The following is a 19,015-nucleotide window of genomic DNA, read 5'->3' as shown; positions in this document are numbered from 1 at the left end:
AAATGCTTAAAAAAGTTTTTTTTTAAAAAGTCTCCAATGTGTTGTTGGTCTGTCAAAAAGAATTGTATGTTATAAATTTTAAAAATTCAGGGTGTTCAAATAGGTTATTTACTATTAACTGTGAGTTAGTGTCTGAAAAGTATGCAATACTAGTTGATAAGTTACTGCAGTTAAGCCTATAACAGTTGGATTATTGATCATAATTTAATAGTTAATGGTTATCATAAATAGTGACTGACTAACACATTGAAAGGTTAAAGCATTTTTGTTAATACGTCAAATTCCAAATTGGAATACAAACCTTTGGCATGTAGGACAACCACTGAAGGATGATAACAACCCCCTCAAAGTCATCGTATACGGTTGTGTGAGTCACACCATTATTATGCATGATCTGGACACCTCCCAATTGGTTGTTGGATGTGTACACCTCACGGCCAAGTACCTTCGAAATTAGAAAATAAAATTAGAATATTAAGACAAATATTAAATCAACTTCATTGTTGCTATGATAGCTTGAGTAAAATGTGTCTTCTGAGTCTCCTTGATAATGATTGGTCAAAGCATCCCCCGTTAACAATCACCAAAAAGATTCATGAATAGGTCGGTAAGATGTAGGAAAGGTCCTCCAAATATTTGAAAGATTCAAATTTTTAAGGAAAGGAGGCATGGGGGAAGGTGAAAAAATTGAAAGCAAACATAACCGGTCTTAAAATTAATCTTGGCAATAATCTTGGCATCTATCCCTACTAGCAATGCCAATTTTCAAATGACAGTTTCCAATTTTTTAAACTGAGTTTTCAAACTGAAAGTGGAAAAAAAACTACTGAACACTATTGGCAACACCAGGTAGACATTAAATCATGGAATGCTCAACTGGCAGATGAACATCTCTTGATCCATGTCAGTCTTTACCCTTGTGTAAAATAAAAAAAATAGGAAAAGGAAAACATGAAGAAAATGTACAAACACCAGAGTTAAAAAGGATCTTTCATTACACTGACCCAAATTTCAAAACAAAACTGAAAATGCTGGAAATATGAAACAGCCTTGGAAAATTCAAGAATGTCGTAGTTGTGGGTATGTTCGCTGAGCTGGGAAGTTGTTTTGCAGATGGTACGTCCCCTGCCGAGGTGACATCTTCAGTACTTTGGAGCTTCTTGTGAGGCGCTGTTGTGCTGTCTCTTCTGGAATTTACTTGGTTCTGTTCCTGTTGCTCCAGTTGCTCATTACAGTGGTCAGTATGTTGGGTCTTGGTCAATGTGTTCATTGATGGTGTCCTTGGATGAGTGCCATGCCTCTAGTAATTCTCTAGAACTTCTCTGTAGCTAAACAGACCACTACAATGAACAATCAGAACCAGAAGCAGCAGGAACAGACCAAATAAGTTCCAGAAGCACAGCACAACAGCGCTCCACAGGAGGCTCCAAAGCACTGAAAATGTCACCTAGACAGGGGACAAAATGTCTGCAAATCAACTTCCCAGGACATACCCACAACTATGGTAACCGGCACCCGAGCTACTAATGCTTAAGCAATCCTTAAATTCTAGAATGACGCAGCGGTTGATTTTTCTCATTATGGAATAAGAAAGACTCTGCCAAATTGAAAGCTTGTTGATCATCCTTCCAATGCCAATAGACCCACTAGTGTTTCCTGCGTTTTGGGCCCAGCAGGGCCCTGAGGCCTTTTGTCACCATGTTGTTCAGCATTGGTAACAGGAGAACATTAGACATGATCTATTCTTTTGGATGGCAAGGGGGATTGGAATTATGAAAAAAAAGCCAAGGCCTTTCCAGTGGTAAAACTGGCAGGGCAGGTGTTCCTAAATCTAAACAGTCCATGTGCAGGTAACGGATTGCAACTGAGGCAACATTCAAATTTGCATTGGTGCCCCAAACTCAAGAGATATTGGCTGGAATTGCTGTTGTTTCTGATGATGCAGCAAATCTTCCTCAAATGCAAATTCAGATCTGAAGCAAAAATAGGATCAAAATGCAGAATAGTTCAATAACAGTTTGACAATATTTGTAGAACACTGGGATATTAGAATTCAAGTGGAATTATAGTTAGCAATTGTCAAAACCTTCAGAAGGAACAGGTATAAAGACAGGTGCATGCAACTTTACTAAAACAATAACCACCAATGCAGTCATTTCACAGTCAACATGTTAAATATGCTAAAACAAAACAAAGAACTGCGGAAGCTGGAGATCTGAAACAAAAACAGATATTGCTGTGAAACTCATTCTGATGAAGTCACCAGACTTAAAATGGTAACTCTGCTTTCTTCCCACATATACTGCTAGACCTGCTGAGTTTCGCCAGCAATTTTGATACTAAACACATTCCTGTGTACAAGAAATACTTTGCAGGTGACTTTGTGCAATGACAAAGTGTGCTTAAATGAACAGAAACCAGATCTATTTGCAGATACCTTTAAAAAAAAACAAATATCCCATATTATCCACTTGTAGAATCAGTGTTGGATTTATGGATTCACTGGAATTCATGTATTGTACAGTTTGTTGTAATGATTACTCCACCATTTTCAATGTCATTCAGCTGCTATTAGGTTGAGACCACATCTGTGCATTATAAGTTTTGTCTGTAGATGTTAAATCAGGTATCAGATTCTAAGGCATTTATCATCATGGTCTTAACCGGCAGAGACTGACAGACAACACTTAAACTGCAAAGCAATGCTACACCTTTCCTTAGTCCATTTACCCTTGGGGTGGACACCAAAGCATGCATCAACACTTCAGCCTCTCAACGTTCTGCCTGACCGTGTAGATATTTATAATAACACTTCTGTGCCACGGGCAGTTTATTTTATTAGGAGAGAAGCACATCATTGCAAGCCAAACACATCATTCTGACACTGTCTGCAATAAAACACAGGCTGAGATTTCGACTGCATCGGAGAGATATACCACACAATAAAAACCAGCAGCGCAGTTTATGCGGTAAACAAGCTCACCACTTCCCCTCTTCAGAACAGAGTCCCTTCAGCCCAAATTCCTCATTGTATGACTTATGCGATTATAATTCTGAGCATAGAAGATGATAGCTCACTTGTGACAGTGAGTTACCAGAGTTCTTCCACTCGTATGAAAGACTCGTAACTCAGCAGCACTGCATGTGTAAGTGAGAGTTACAATGAGATTTTTATATTTAAAAAAAGCTACAGCCCACTCTTAAGTTCAGAGAAATTATGAAATCATTTTCCCTGAAGCACATTTTCTGTAATACAATTCAACCATTAGACTTAAAATAAAATTGTAAAAAATAAATACTTTCACATCAAAACCTCTTCACACCATAAACTATCTTGCAAGATTCAGCAGTTGGTTGTTATGTAGATATAGAAAGCAACCATGGCTATCACACAAAAAGCTACAGTGACATGACAAGTTAACTTATCTTTTGGTGCTGTTGATAGAGGCATTTCGAAATGAAAATTGAACTTCCCACTCTTTGTTGAGTTGTGCCTTGCTTGGTGACTTGACTGCCAAAGCAGGCTGTTAATAATTCACACTTAACATTCCTCTCAAATGACAGCTTCTCCAGGCAACTACAAGTAACTCACAAGTGAAATGAAACTCAACAATCTTATTCTTTCTTATTCACAAAGTGAGGTACACCAGCATGCAGCTCTCAAACACTTGAGAGACCTACACCTGTAACTAAGTACAACTTTGAGTCCATAACAACCTGAAATATAATTGCACATACAAGCTAATATGTCAGGTGGACTGAACAAAATGTATCGGGCTTTTTGCAGGAAATGGCAGAAGCACTAGCGGTATTGTTTATGCCTAACCTTTCACCAGTTACACAGAGATAAAAGAAAAGTTCCAAACTTTCAACTTTATCTTTAAGGATCAAGACTGGAATAGATATCCAGAGTGTGCAACAGTCATGCAAAAGTAGACTGACAATGCAGACTGCACTGATGACAGTTACACTGATGAATGAGGCATCAGTATGCCCACAATCTGTGTACTATCACCCAGGTTAACTGCAATAACGATCTCACAAAATTCATCCACAAGTTCATCTTCTACAACAAGTTCCAGCAATGACTGGAAGAGACAGTAGACTCCACATATAAATATTACAAAGTAGGCTTTAGACCTACTGTAAAAATATAGAGCTTCTGTTCTACTCATTCCAAAAGATCCAGAAAAAATGCAAGATTCTCACTCTTAGACTGACAGCAAATGTGGCAGACAAAAAGCCCTTTAACAGTCATATCACCAGTTAGTAAGCTGTTCACCCCATTTTGTAATTGCCTAATTTATTCACAAAATTACTAAATTACTCACTACATTTAACTTAGCTAAATTTAATCAATTTACAAATTAGTTAATTAGTAATTTACCATTATAGTTAATTTTTTCCCCACACATGAAATACATTTTATAAATCAATTACTTTCTCAATGTTAATAATTACATTTGTACCTGAATTTATATTTATAGTTTCATCCATTATAAATCTACCATTCGCATCGTAAGCAATTTTATAAGATTTCAAACAACATATATAAAACTATAAGTGCTTTAACATCATGCGCTTAGTCGAAATAAATCCGTGTCAACCTTTCATCTGGCTGGCTCCATTCTCATATTAACAAACAGCGATGTATCAAAATTGAACAGGCAGAGAAAGTATCAATCAATAATTAGGTAACAGGAGGGAAACCTATCAAATCATTAAGTTCAAATAGGTTTTATTCCTAGCTGCCGCTGATTGAATATTTTGATTCAAAAGAGATGTCAAGTCAACCAAAGCATTCAAAAGTCTTTTGTAGACTATTCTGGAGGAGGCTTAACTAAACTGAGTAATAAATACTGACATTTACATTGCAATGTAAGAAGTAAATTGCAAAATAAATACAAAAATGATTGAACATCTCTTAATATATGGCAAATTCTGGGAGGACAATCCTACTGTTCTGAATTTGGGATTCTGAATAAAAAGTCCTAAATTTGAATAGGTTCTCCATAAAATGTAGTATGGCCAAAATTATAAAGTTATACCGTAATATGTCAGGTGGACTGAACAAAATGTATCAGGCTTTTTGCTGGAAATGGCAGAAGATTAGATTAGATTACAGTGTGGAAACAGGCCCTTCGGCCCAACAAGTCCACACCGACCCGCCGAAGCGAAACCCACCCATACCCCTACATTTACCCTTTACCTAACACTACGGGCAATTTAGTATGGCCAATTCACCTGACCCTGCACATCTTTGGACTGTGGGAGGAAACCGGAGCACCCGGAGGAAACCCACGCAGACACGGGGAGAACGTGCAAACTCCACACAGTCAGTCGCCTGAGGCGGGAATTGAACCCGGGTCTCTGGCGCTGTGAGGCAGCAGTGCTAACCACTGTGCCACCGTGCCGCCCACCCACTGTGCCACCGTGCCAACTGTTAATGTGTCTGTTTTTTTTCCCCTTCCTCTCACTCAATATACTAATTCTGAACCACGAGAAGCACGAGTGGTATTGTTTATGCCTAACCTTTCACCAGTTACACAGATAAAAGTTCCAAACTTTCAACTTTACCTTTAAGGATCAAGACTGGAATAGATATCCAGAGTGTGCAACAGTCATGCAAAAGTAGACTGACAAGGCCGAAATTATAAAGTTATTTAGCAAGGCAACACAGACTAAACTGAATTTTTGTACTATGTCTTAACCTTCTTCAAAAAGTACATCTGAATATTTTTCCCATATACAGTGTATTGAATGCAAAGGTTTTTTTGTGCTATCTTTCTTGTCTGTACATCTGCACTGAATGAGAAAAACATTTATTTTTCAAGAGCCCAATTAATATTGCAGTCTCTTAAGACAATTTTTAAACATCTTAAGGATTCCTTTCACTAGAGACTTACACCCTTTACACAGAATAAGCTTTGACTCACACTGAATTCTGCCAGAAGACACACCACGGCTAAAAGAACAAAGTTAATGTACATTACTATTGTACAAAATTAGATTAAGTTATCCTCTTGTCATTTTTACATTAGTATAATAACTTGTTCAGAAGAATCAAGCTTTGTACTAGGTTAAGGAATAACATTTTTTGGTTTTATGCATATTGCTGTGCCTCAAAAAGTTGGTTCAGAATTAGTATATTGAGTGAGAGGAAGGGGAAAAAAAACAGACACATTAACAGTTGAAACAAACAAACCTTAGGAAGCACCATTATTTCAAGGGCAATGTCTCCACTCAACAGATATATATTTTTTAATCCTCAAAGTACCACTGTGGTCTCCACTCAAAATGGTGCCATTTGGCCAGAACTAAAGTGAAATGAGTGCCATTGCTGTATGCATGAGGAATTTGATCTTAAATGACATGATATTACATTGGTTACGAGCCCACTTTCATTGTGTGCAAAGTCTAATGTCATACACCAACACGACACTGTCCTGAGAGGCCACTAATTACAGTGAATATGCAGACTGGCTGAGACCATGGTTTTTCAATGTGCAGAACTCATACAGAAATTTTTTATTTTTCAAAGAAAATATCTATTAATGCCACTGAAGTGTTTGCACTTGTCAGAACTTTCATGATATAAGCAGATGGATCGCCGATTTTCATCGCTCATGCGTTAAGCGGTCAGGGTCAGCAGTTGTGAAAATATGATCACACACATGGTACCAGTCTGGTTCCTCTGTTTCTACTAGACACTGAACACAGGGTGCAACCTATTAATGTAAATGACAAGTCAGAGTAGAGGAACCATGAACCAAGAACAGCCTAACCTTGAGGGGACTCTGCAGTGACACAGACGGATGCTCGGGACTGTCAGAGACGTAATTTCTCTTTGATATTTAGTAGTGTCCTTTTTATCAGCCTTTCGTTCTGAGTACGCAGCTCCAGTATTTACTATTTTAATGGGTTTGTAAAACCACTACAGGAAGATTAAATACAACAGATTAAAATGGCAGGTTCTCTGAAGAAAAAGCTATCATTTGCTTTATTAGCATTGCTAATATCAAAAATGCAACCAGACACCAGTCTAAGTCTGGGATATTCGGTTACAGTTCAGAATGACTTGCCACACCAACGTAGACTATTTCATTTCTTTGTTGTGATGAACAATAAACAAGATTTTTTCATTCATTTTATTGTGTTACTGGAACTAAATCTGCTGTTGTACTTAGAAGTTTAAAATGATAGTAGCCTTTGAGAAAGTAGCATTTCTCTACCACCATTATTTCCATGTAAAGCAAGAGACTTTGAAAATTCTATTTTGTACAGTGCCCCATTTCCCTTAAGTATCCTCAGTATTTATCTAACATTTCTCATTAGTTCTAAGTGTTTAAGAAATCCTGGGACATCATATCTTCACATGAACAAACTTGGCACTGCCTCTCCTTCAATATCATAATGCCAAGAAAACCAAGTGCCCTATTGAAGGGGCACAGAATACAGAAACATGTATAAGGGAAGGTAGTCTTTCAGAACAGGCATGAAGGTAGCAGAGTGGCTGTGAGACAGCCTGAAGCCAGTGCTTGGGAAGGTACACTATTCCTGGGTTTGTGCTTCATCAGCAGGGATCCAGTCACCTGGCAAGTGTTCATTGCGTGGGAATCCTAAATCTCCACGAATGGTTCAAAAAACTCCAAGTGGTGGGGGAGTGCGCTGGAAGTTGGCTGCAGTTTTGTCATGGAACCAGAAGCATACAGCCAAGCCTCACTGGGATAGTGCACTGAAATTTAAGCCCTGCTATACCTGTAGTTGTCAAAAAAAAGTTGAAGATTCTATCCAAATTTGCAAAATACCCCAATTTACCTATCACCCAGTACACAGATACAGATAGGCGCAAAAACATTGGTGTTATAGGTGGACAGAGTCCACTGAAGTGATTCTGTGTCTTACCAGGACTTGGTATTTGGCAATCTTGCTCTTCTCCAAACACTTTCACTTGCCTATAAAAGGCATAAAGTGACTGATTTGCTATACATAAAGTCTCTGATGTATTGGTTAAAAGCAAAACTGGCGAGGTAAAATAAATTGGCTTTCTTCTGTCTTTAGGCTTTTCTTTTACTACAGAAGTACGATAGCATCTTTATCCCCCCAGAGGTCTGGAAGTTTCTGATCATCTTGTTCATACCCGCATTTTGTTCAGCTACCTAGGAGCTAACAGTGTTTGGCAGGAAGAAGGCCTTTGCCATCAATAGCCGGTCATCAATCCACAGAGCAATCAGCTACTTGTTGCTAAACTTTCTTTTTAGTACACAATCCCTGGTGTTAGTTCTTCTGCAACTAAACATTCTCCACTGTTTGAACAAACAGCAGTGTAAATAGCACTTAGAATAAATGTTAGCACCTTTCTTTTTAAAAGTGCAGCAAAAGTGTGGGCGGCACGGTGGCACAGTGTTTAGCACTGCTACCTCACAGCGCCAGAGACCCGGGTTCAATTCCCGCCTCAGGCGACTGACTGTGTGGAGTTTGCATGTTCTGCCCGTGTCTGCGTGGGTTTCCTCCGGGTGCTCCGGTTTCCTCCCACAGTCCAAAGATGTGCAGGTCAGGTGAATTGGCCATGCTAAATTGTCCGTAGTGTTAGGTAAGGGATAAATGTAGGGAAAAAGTGAGGTCTGCAGATGCTGGAGATCAGAGCTGAAAATGTGTTGCTGGAAAAGCGCAGCAGGTCAGGCAGCATCCAGGGAACAGGAGAATTGATGCCTCGGGCACAAGCCCCTCCCCAGGAATATGGGTGGGTTGCGCTTCGACGGGGCGGTGTGGACTTGTTGGGCTGAAGGGCCTGTTTCCACACTAAGTAATCTAAAAAAAAATTCTTTCCACTATCCTTGATTTTAAAACAGTCATTCTATCATTTCAGATGCAATTGCCCACTTGTACATGAAGACTGAAAATTAAGTTAAATGTTTGGAGCAGGATATGTAAAAGGAGGCAAGGCTCAAACGTGCGCATTTAAAGTGCGCCTGAAAACTGAGGTGGCCAAGGCGTGACTCTTATTTTTAACTGCTGCATGATAGTTTTGTTTTCAGCAAGTGAGATGCCCGGCAATTAAAGAATTGCACAAGATTTTTTTAAAAATTGTGATGGGATGCTTTATCTTGCTCAGTGACTTTATTAATTTGAAAGCAAATTTTCTTTTCTCCTTTATCTTGTCTATACCGTGCAGATAAAGGGATTTTGCTTTATCTATCATCTATTAATTGAGTCAGCCACAAATTGGTTTGCAAGAATTGACACAACTAAACAGTCCAATCACAATTACATAAAATCTATTGGTAAGTAAACTAACAGCTTTGTGACTGATACTGACACATTTCAATATCTGATGCCTACATGAATCATGAAGAACATAAGAAATAGGAGGAGTATGTCATAAGGCCCCTCAAGCCTACTCCACCATACAATACAATTTGGTTGGTCATTAGTTTCAACTCCTCCCATATTCCTCAATTCCCTGAGAAATAAAAAATACCTATCTATCCAGTATTAAATATATTCAATGATAAAGCATTCAGAACTCTGATGCATACAATTCCAAAGATTCATAATGCTTCAACTGAAGAATTTTCTCCTCATCTCAGACCTAAATAGAAACATAGAAGATAGGAGGAACCAGCCATTTGGCCCTTCGAGCCTGCTCCGTCATTCATCACGATCATGGCTGATCGCCCAACTCAATAGAGACTGATCATTTATCCTATGACTCCACTCCTATGTTCTAGAGATTTTCCAGACATGACTAACAACCTCCTGGTGTCAACTCTATCAAGCCCATTCAGAATTTTGTAGGTTTCAATTAGATTACCTGTCATTCTTTTGAACTCTATAAACTATAGGCCTAATTTATTATGCCTTTCATCATGGGATAAGCCTCTCAAACCAAGAATCAGTCTGGTGAATCATTGCACTACTAATTTGAAAACAAGTATCCTTTCTTAAATACATCTAATCATTAAACACATCTCATGTACTAAATTTCATTGAAATCTATCCAAGGTTAGAGGTATTTTATTTATTATCAGACTAACAAATGGGGTAAAAATATTATCTCCTCTCACCTTCATTAGCAGATGTAAATTTTTGATCACTGTGTCTGCCATTGGCAATCAGTAAGTAGAAAACAAAGCAGCATCTGAAGACTGAGATGATGTTCAATGCCAGTTGCACAAATAGTCACAAAAAGATTTAGATATTTACTTTGGTGAGAAGTCCAATCAACCAATCTAACAATGAAAACAATGTATTTCAACTAAAGTTGCAGTGATGGAGAGTTGTGTAAACAACATATTACTGCATCAGAAAATATGATCATCTCCAGACAAAATGGCAGGCAGCATCAGATCGGTCACAATTTAACAACATCATATCGATTGATCTGAAAGGGTATGAGAAAAGAAGCCTGCACAACTTTTTGAAATGCACTGCCACATTTAGTGTACACATTATATCCATGTCATCAAGGTATTATATAAGCTACTTAAAACTTACGAACTGAAATCACATTTACACAAGATTTATTCCTCCAGTTGCAACAACCTTGACCCATTCATTTTGGAGCAGTTTATTCTGGATTGTCCTTTTTCAAAGCAAACATAGGAATTTTTGGGTTAAAATCAGATTAATATTAGATCAAAAAATTGCACTGATGCAAATTATAAAACAATTAACATGCATAGCTGTCGGTCAGAAATGGAACGTTGTACTTCCCTGTCCTCAAGATACTGAGTACAACGAGGACTAACAAGGATGATAACAGAAATGCAGAGTATACATATCAGGAAATAATTAATAGCTTGGGTCTCTACTCTCTTGAAGAAACCCAAAGATATAGGAGAAGTAGGCTGTCATTTGGCAATGGAGTCTGCTTTGCTATTCAATGACATCGTGGTTCACCTGACATTTTCAATATCATTTTCCTGCCCTTTCCCATAACTAAGGGCTTATTGGCCATTCCAAAATTACTTGTTAGTTTACCCTCAAAAGTTTATCTTCTCTCTCTAATAATTTTTGCAGGGGTGATCTAATAGTTGTCTTTCAACTTATGAAATGTGTGGTTTGAGTTAATTTTAAAAAGTTCACTTTTGTGGGAAAGGACCGGTGGTATGTAAAGAACATCATCAGTTCTTTGTCACAAAAGGAAACATTCTTTTTTGCATTAATTATTTTGCAGTCGCCTTCATGGTAGAACACATTAAAAGCATTCCAAAAATACTACATAATCAAGGTCAAAAGAGGAAAAGATAAAAATACAATAGATAATTTGGAAGATTCTTCTTTTTTGAGAAAGTGGAAAGAATGGGAAATTTGCTAAGAGAGTCATTGAAGCATTTAAGATGAAGCAAGGTAAGTATCTGATGGAGAAGGGACCAGAGAGCTACAATGGTAGATTCATATGAGAGAAGATAGGAGCTGAGTCCAATGGAACATAAATATGGGCATGGACTGGTTGGGCTAATTGGCCTCTGTCTTGAGGAGGAAAAAAGTTCTCATTCTTACGACCACACCAAAATAAACAGCTTTCACTTAGTTTTGGAATCTTGTTTAAAGAGACAATGAATTGAAATATGAGTTGCAAGCACAAAACAAGAAATCCTACTTAGTATTCATGCCTTCTTTTTGCTAAATCAACCAAAGAAATTTTGGTCCCAAAACGCCAGTGTTTTGTAGCTCACGGCTTCTTTGCATGTGGTAACTATAGCTTGCTCTGTTCTTTCCATTTCATACTATTTAAGGCAGTCAAAGTGAACCATTTATGAGGTTACAAACTGTTACAAGACCAGTGAGTTTGAAAGAATTAAGTAAGAACCTGGTTTCAGTGGTTGCCTTTCCTGATGCATCCCTCCCCCTCCCATACTACGGATTGCTGTGTGTTCTGCCAATGACCCCAGAGTGATTAATAGAAATTATGCTGCCTGAAGGTTATTGCATACATCTCAGCATTGCTACAGTGACTAACTGCTGCCCTATAAAACCTTCCAAGACAGCAAAGTGTGTCCCTGTCAGTATGTGCATGCTGTGGCTGTTTAATATCAATGGGTCTGTGATTTGTCCTTTCTATATTGTTAACTAATCTCACCTCTAATTAGCATTTCAAATTGTAATAATGGTTAGCACAATGGCCACAAAAAGTATTTCAGAACGAAAATAAAGCAAGTTCCTCGGCATCCCTGATATAGCAAGCATGTGTGTAAGAAAAAAAAAGGTTTATTTAATAAAGGCTTTTCGAGTTTATTATCTCCACTATCACATGCCATTCCTCACCTCAAGATATTTGGTGCCTAATCCAAGTAACAGAACTTGTGTCAGACAGCACAATTGATTGACTAGACGTTATGCTACCATGGGAGACATTACAACTGGCCCCTATTCTGATTCCGAGGGACATTTCTTACAGAGGCACCCATTTTCAAGAAGATGTTGAAGTAGAATATGTAGGAATGAGAATCTCAATTATTCTCTCCCCAACAAGGAATGCCAGCTAGCGTGCATACATACGGATTTTGATTGAAATGACCAAACTAAGCAGAGCGAGGACAGAATCTGGGATCATCCTGGTTGGTACACAGTTACATCAATTAATTTGTTGAGTAGAGTCAAAGCTCCTTTGGCTTCACTATTTTAAATATATCAACAGTTTAATTCTGAAATAGAGGTTAGACAGACAAAATGCATCTGTATATTTCACAGTAAAACCAGTGACAAGCCTCCCACCTGTGGAGAAATAATTCTACACAGGGCAGCTGTGTAGCCTTCTATCTATGTAATTCTGGAGCTGTCCATTCAGAGGTCAGCAGCCAATTGTAACTCATTCGTCTTTGCACTCATCTGTCCTTTAAATCCTAGCAATCCCCCTCTCCAACAGAGAGGTGGAAATTGTTGTTCAGTGGATACAAATGAACCTCTTGCTACATGTGCCATTATTGGATGTCTACAATCATTGATACTTATTTTGGGAAATGGTGCACACAATTTGGAATGGAAGCATCTAATAAATATAGCAGTTTGTCAGAGTGTTGTACAAAAAACAGAAATTGCTAGCAAAGAGCAGCAGATTTGACAGCAGCCACAGGGAGAAAGTAGAGTTAACGTTTCGAATCCAGTGACTCTGCATCAGAACTGGATATGAAACATTAACTCTGCTTTCTCTCCATAGATGCTGAGTTTTGCTGGCAATTTCTGTCTTTGTTTCAGATCTCTAGCATCTACAGCTCTTTACAAAGCCAGAATATAGTACTGCTTTCTCAGAACATTCAGTGATATCAAACTCAAGTGCTCCAGCTCTGTGAACAGCATTTTCTTCACCCTGTTAGAGAGACACTGCCATTAAAAGCCAAATTCACTACTGACTATTACTGTTCAAATTCTTCTTCGTTGGTTTAGATCACACTAAATTTTTTTCTATTAAAGTTTCTATTACAGCAAAATCTAAAAATTTTTCAAACATTTTTGATTAATACTATGGCAGAACTAAGATCATCCTATACAATTTTCTTGTCCCATTACATTAACCTTCCATTGGTGTCACTTAAGATGCAAAATTCATGTTACAATATTAGCATACAAATGTTCAACATGATTGCTTGACACCCCTCTGTCCCTGCCCTCCCCACTTAAAGTGAGGTGGTGACCCATTTATCTTCAGTGGGCTTAGGCTTAATGAAATTCTGACTGAGAAACAGCACACAGACAGAAACATTGGGCACAGCAATATTTACATGCAGACTGAAACAAGTGAGCTGAAATTCAAGAGAGAAGGATCATTTATGCCCACATTTTCAGGGTTGGTCGTCTGCTAGTACAGAAGATCATTCATTTCGTGCTGGGAAATTACATGGGGTGCTCTCTGTGTACAGGTGGCGACACCACAGGCAGACGGCCTTTGAGGCAAGTGTCACTGAACATGCATTTTAAACACTGACGAGAATTCACATGTCAAAGTTTTAAACTGCCTGAAGCTTTTCATAAAAGGTTGCAGTTGCTCTTGTAAAAAATTAATTTAAATGCAAAACATATACACATAAATGTTTTTCAACAAGCCTCTTAAAGATGACCAATTTGTGACAGGACTATCCCTGGTGAACTGCTGTTTTGCTGTCAAACATTCTGGCACCCACATAATTGCAAAATATTGCAAAGTTGTTGAGTGATTCGCCAAGGCTACCTTGCTTGATCATTCTGTGCAAATTTGTCAGTTAAACAAACGTTAACACAATGATTTGGTTTGCCATTCCAAATCTTGCTCTTATTCTAACGTATATCAACAGAAATTAATGGAAAAATAAATTTATCTGTTAAGTCCATCCCATAGAATTGAGCAAAGAGAATATGAAAATAAGTACTCAAATAAAACTGAGACCTAACATTAAGCAACTAAATGAAGGTCAAGAGTTTTGCAATGTCACTAAAACACTGACAGGGTGGATACAGAGGAGATTTCAATCCCTCAGCATGGTTGCAGCAGAGAGGAGAGGACAGCCTGGCAGCAGAGGGCATAGAAAAACAAACTTCACAGCAAACTACCATGCATCATAAAAAAAACATGCATTTGTTACAACTCATCTGTTAAAAACATATCAAAACCCTTCGTGCACGAGAATGACAGAAATACTGTGATTTGTGGAGGAGACAAATAGGAAGCACTGCACATCTCAAAGCTGGCAATGAAGATGAAAAGTTCAGGGAAAAATATTAGTAATAAGAGTTCCATGGAATTTTTACATGTAGTATTACCTAAGTAGAGCTTTGGTTTGACATTCATTTGTGTGATGGCATCACTTAAAAATGCAACACCTTTATAAAACTGTACTGAAGCATCAGCCTAGTTTTTATGCTGATGTTCTGGTTTGGAGCTTGAATTCATGACCAATTTTTTTCAAAAATTTAACTCCATTTTTCTAATCAACCTGTTCGAAGATGAGATTACATGCCTCTGGAGCAGGTGCAACCTGAACTTGGGATTCCCAGTCCTGGGGCAGGGACATTACCGCTGTGCCACAAACCAGTGACCAATTAGATCAGCAGCAAGACTGCTTTAACACGAGCTAATCTCACATATTAGATTCAGAAATTTGGAATAATAGAAAGAATAGGGAGGCACTGAATGAGATTTCTTTGGGGCTCGAATGATCAGCCATTCACAATGCATGAACACTGACAATGTTGATCAATTCAAGCAGTATTTCAGCAATGAGGTCCTTCCAGACTATCACAAGTGAATCACAGTACTTAGTTAAAGATACAACCTGAACTTTAGATTCATCTTGCAGTCAAATAATGCAGCAGAGACAACTGCAGTTTTGTTACTCTGCAGAAATCGTCTCTAAAACGCATCAGAGACTACTCTTAATGGATTCAAATGTATTCCAGTTCTCTGAAGAAAATGGATGGTCCCAGGTTTACTCGGATACAGACATGTAGGCCCAGTGATGACGATGCCAGCAAACAGCTTCCAAATCCCAACAGAGACAATGTAGCAAAGTACATGGGTGAACTACTTCAAGAGTCAGTTGAGGTGCTATAACAATACTGCAGTTGCTCACACCATGCACTTGAGTAAATGAATTGATGTTACTGAAGACCTAGATACGTTTACAAACAGAACTACCAGTTGTGCTGCCAGCTCACTTTTTTGCAAGAAATCGATATGTTAGTTTGCTTTGCTGTTGGATAATTGATTACCTCTTATCTGCACGATAAAAGAATGCAGACCACAAAATAAAATATTTTGAAGCAAATCTATTTAATCGTAACCGAAAGAACTGCAGATCCTGTTCATCAGAAGCAAAAATGGAAGTTGTTGGAAAAGCTCAGCAGGTCTGGCAGCATCTGTGAAGAGAATTCAGAGTTAATGTTTCAGATCCGCTGACCCTTCCTCAGACATTTGCTTGCATTTCATTATATGTGATGCAGTGTTTAGTAAACTTTGGTGCAGGGATTTCCACATACGACTTGGGCAGTTCACACTCCTAAGTACTCCCTTTGACAGGATATATGTTCAGCCAACTGAAAGGCTGCAGGGGTTATAGGAGATCCGAATCTTCTACTTGCAAATTTCTCTGTATGTACCTTGATCAGAATAAGACGACCTCCTTGCTACAGTTGTTGTGGGTTCATTGCTTTTAGAGGCAGTACCGCATGGCACAGAACTGCTGCGAATAGGAGTTGCAACTGCCCATTCCAGCCCGTGTGTTTTGTTATTATTGAAGGCCATCTCCTCAGGAGGTTGACTCTTTCCTGAAACCAAAACTGTCAACAGTTATAGTCCCTCAAATTCCTCCCTCATGTTTATCCATAGCCATCTCTAAGCACATAAGGGATCACCCATGACTACTTTGTCACAAAATTTAGAGTCGTGCACAAGTAACCATGTTTTAGACATATTTTAATTTTCTTATCATTTCTCTGCCAATCCATCTCACGTTGTGACCAGTGGAGTGCCACAAGGATCGGTGCTGGGCCCTCTACTTTTTGTCATTTACATAAATGATTTGGATGCGAGCATAAGAGGTGCAGTTAGTAAGTTTGCAGATAACACCAAAATTGGAGGTGTAGTGGACAGCAAAGAAGGTTACCTCTGATCAAGGTACATACAGGATCTGGACCAGATGGGCCAATGGGCTGAGAAGTGGCAGATGGAGTTTAATTCAGATAAATGTGAGGTGCTGCATTTTGGGAAAGCAAATCTTAGCAGGACTTATACACTTAATGGTAAGGTCCTAGGGAGTATTGCTGAACAGAGACCTTGGAGTGCAGGTTCATAGCTCCTTGAAAGTGGAGTCGCAGGTAGATAGGATAGTGAAGGCGGCGTTTGGTATGCTTTCCTTTATTGGTCAGAGTATTGAGTACAGGAGTTGGGAGGTCATGTTGCGGCTGTACAGGACATTGGTTAGACCACTGTTGGAATATTGCATGCAATTCTGGTCTCCTTCCTATCGGAAAGATGTTGTGAAACTTGAAACGGTTCAGGAAAGATTTACAAGGATGTTGCCAGGGTTGGTGGATCTGATCTACAGGGAGAGGCTGAACAGGCTGGGGCTGTTTTCCATGGAGCGTCGGAGTCTGAGGGGTGACCTTATAGAGGTTTACAGAATTATGAGGGGCATGGATAGGATAAATAGGCAAAGTATTTTCCCTGGGGTCGAGGAGTCCAGAACTAGAGGGAATAGGTTTAGGGTGAGAGGGGAAAGATATAAAAGAGACCTCAGGGGCAACTTTTTCATGCAGAGGGTGGTACGTGTATGGAATGAGCTGCCAGAGAATGTGGTGGATGCTGGTACAATTGCAACATTTAAAGGCATTTGAATAGGAAGGGTTTGGAGGGATATGGGCCGGGTGCTGGCAGGTGGGACTAGATTGAGTTTGGATATCTAGTCGGCATGGATGTGTTGGACCGAAGGCTCTGTTTCCATGCTGTACATCTCTATGACTCTACCATGATTATCACAAAGATTGTAGCAATTCAAGAAGGCATCATCTTCTCAGTGATACTTGGGATAGACAATAAAACCAGTCTTAACAACATTAGTCGCATCCCAAAAACACAAAGAACTGAAGTAATTAGAACCCTTGTTGAAAGAGACTTTTCTTATCGTACCCTGCAGTATTATTGAAAACCTCTGTGTGCTGCAAAGCTGAATCAACAAAATTTATGTCATTTATAATGGTTAACTGCTTTGTTAGCTGCTTAAGCGTTAGAAGATTATTGTACCGTGTGTGTCATGAATGGCTGGCTTTCTTTTCCTTGCACTAACAAAATCATATCGCACAAAATCTGCCAGAGCAAAATTGCTCACACCTGACAGTATGAGTGGCGGTTATTGAGATGTAATAAAAATCGAGCACCCGCAAAATAGAATGGGCTTCACAAGAGGAATCAAGGGTCAGTTGCTGAGCTTTTGTGGGAGTCAAAGGTAACTACAAACTTGGTCAATATGCTTTTAAAGATGAAAAGAGAGTGAGTTACAGTGGCTAAAAAGGTTTAAAAGGAGGTCCAGAGTCTGAGATAAAACAGTAAAATGCGCTGTCACCGCTAGGGCGATACATGGATGAACAGTAAAAGAGCTCCAAGGAGCAGAGGAGGGCATAAGCAAACAGAAGGCCGTAGAGATAGCGAGTCTAGAGGTTGTAAAGGCATAAGAGAGTTTCAGGGCAATAGGGAAGCTAAGACAGGAGTGCAATTGAAGAAGAATAAAATTTAATCAATGGAAAGAACACAGTTTGAACGAGTTTTTTTTATCATTCGTTAAAAACAGGCAAGTTTGCTTCTGTGTACCTTAACTGGAATGATTTCCAAACTGGTAAGATTCACAAATAATTTACTATATTTCAATTAACATCAAGGAATTGAAGTTGCCATACAGTCTTGATTCCAGTTGTTCCAGTAGGAATCTCAAAACTCATCTGCTCAAAAGGTGTCAATTCAATAGATCAGGAAGAAATCAGAAGAAAGTATTTGTATATAAAGAAAGCAATGGTTACAAGTTACCCAATGTTGACGACAAGCCAAGAGAATCAGCATTTGCCAATCTCTCCCAGAATGGTCTCAACTGCAGCACTAGTTGGAGCACCAAGGGCAGGCGCAAGAGTTAGCCAATGGGTCACAAGATAGCGAATGTTCCTACACAAGTCAAGCTCAACATTCAACTGTAGTGGAGTTCTCAAAATTACAAGGGCTGTTGATTTTCCACAACACAACATGTTGGAAATTACAAGGCTGTAAAGCACTTTACAGTTACAGAGGTAATTTAGGGAACAATATCAACAGATTTAGGAAACTCCTTTTCTTCATTAAATGGATAGCAAAGTTCAGTACTCAAATCTGCCCTATTCACAATTATCTTTGAAATGGTGGGAAGAAATAAAAAGAGAACTATGCTTCCCACTTGCAATAAAGGCAACAAACATAGCTCTTTAATTATAGCTCAATTTAGAAATGTTTCTCATTCAAGTGTTCAATTTTTCTACACTGGGTAAAAACAATGACTGCAGATGCTGGAAATCAGATTCT

General features: G+C 38.8%; 1 protein-coding gene across 2 annotated transcripts in view; it reads right to left on the bottom strand.

Moving 5' to 3' along the window:
- acaca (acetyl-CoA carboxylase alpha) overlaps positions 1–19,015 on the bottom strand; it is a 264,322-nt gene that overhangs the window by 71,133 nt on the left and 174,174 nt on the right. For both annotated transcript variants that reach the window (XM_043718470.2, XM_087977363.1), the window contains exon 45: positions 302–445. In XM_043718470.2, coding sequence (XP_043574405.2) covers positions 302–445 — 144 coding nt within the window. The remainder of the gene's footprint in view (positions 1–301; positions 446–19,015) is intronic.

Source organism: Chiloscyllium plagiosum, unplaced genomic scaffold (assembly GCF_037043375.1).
Source record: "Chiloscyllium plagiosum isolate Xiang-an unplaced genomic scaffold, Cpla_swu_hap1 HiC_scaffold_31, whole genome shotgun sequence".
Taxonomy (NCBI): domain Eukaryota; kingdom Metazoa; phylum Chordata; class Chondrichthyes; order Orectolobiformes; family Hemiscylliidae; genus Chiloscyllium; species Chiloscyllium plagiosum.
Note: the sequence above shows the minus strand (reverse complement) of the source record. Positions and strands in the feature narration are given on the sequence as shown.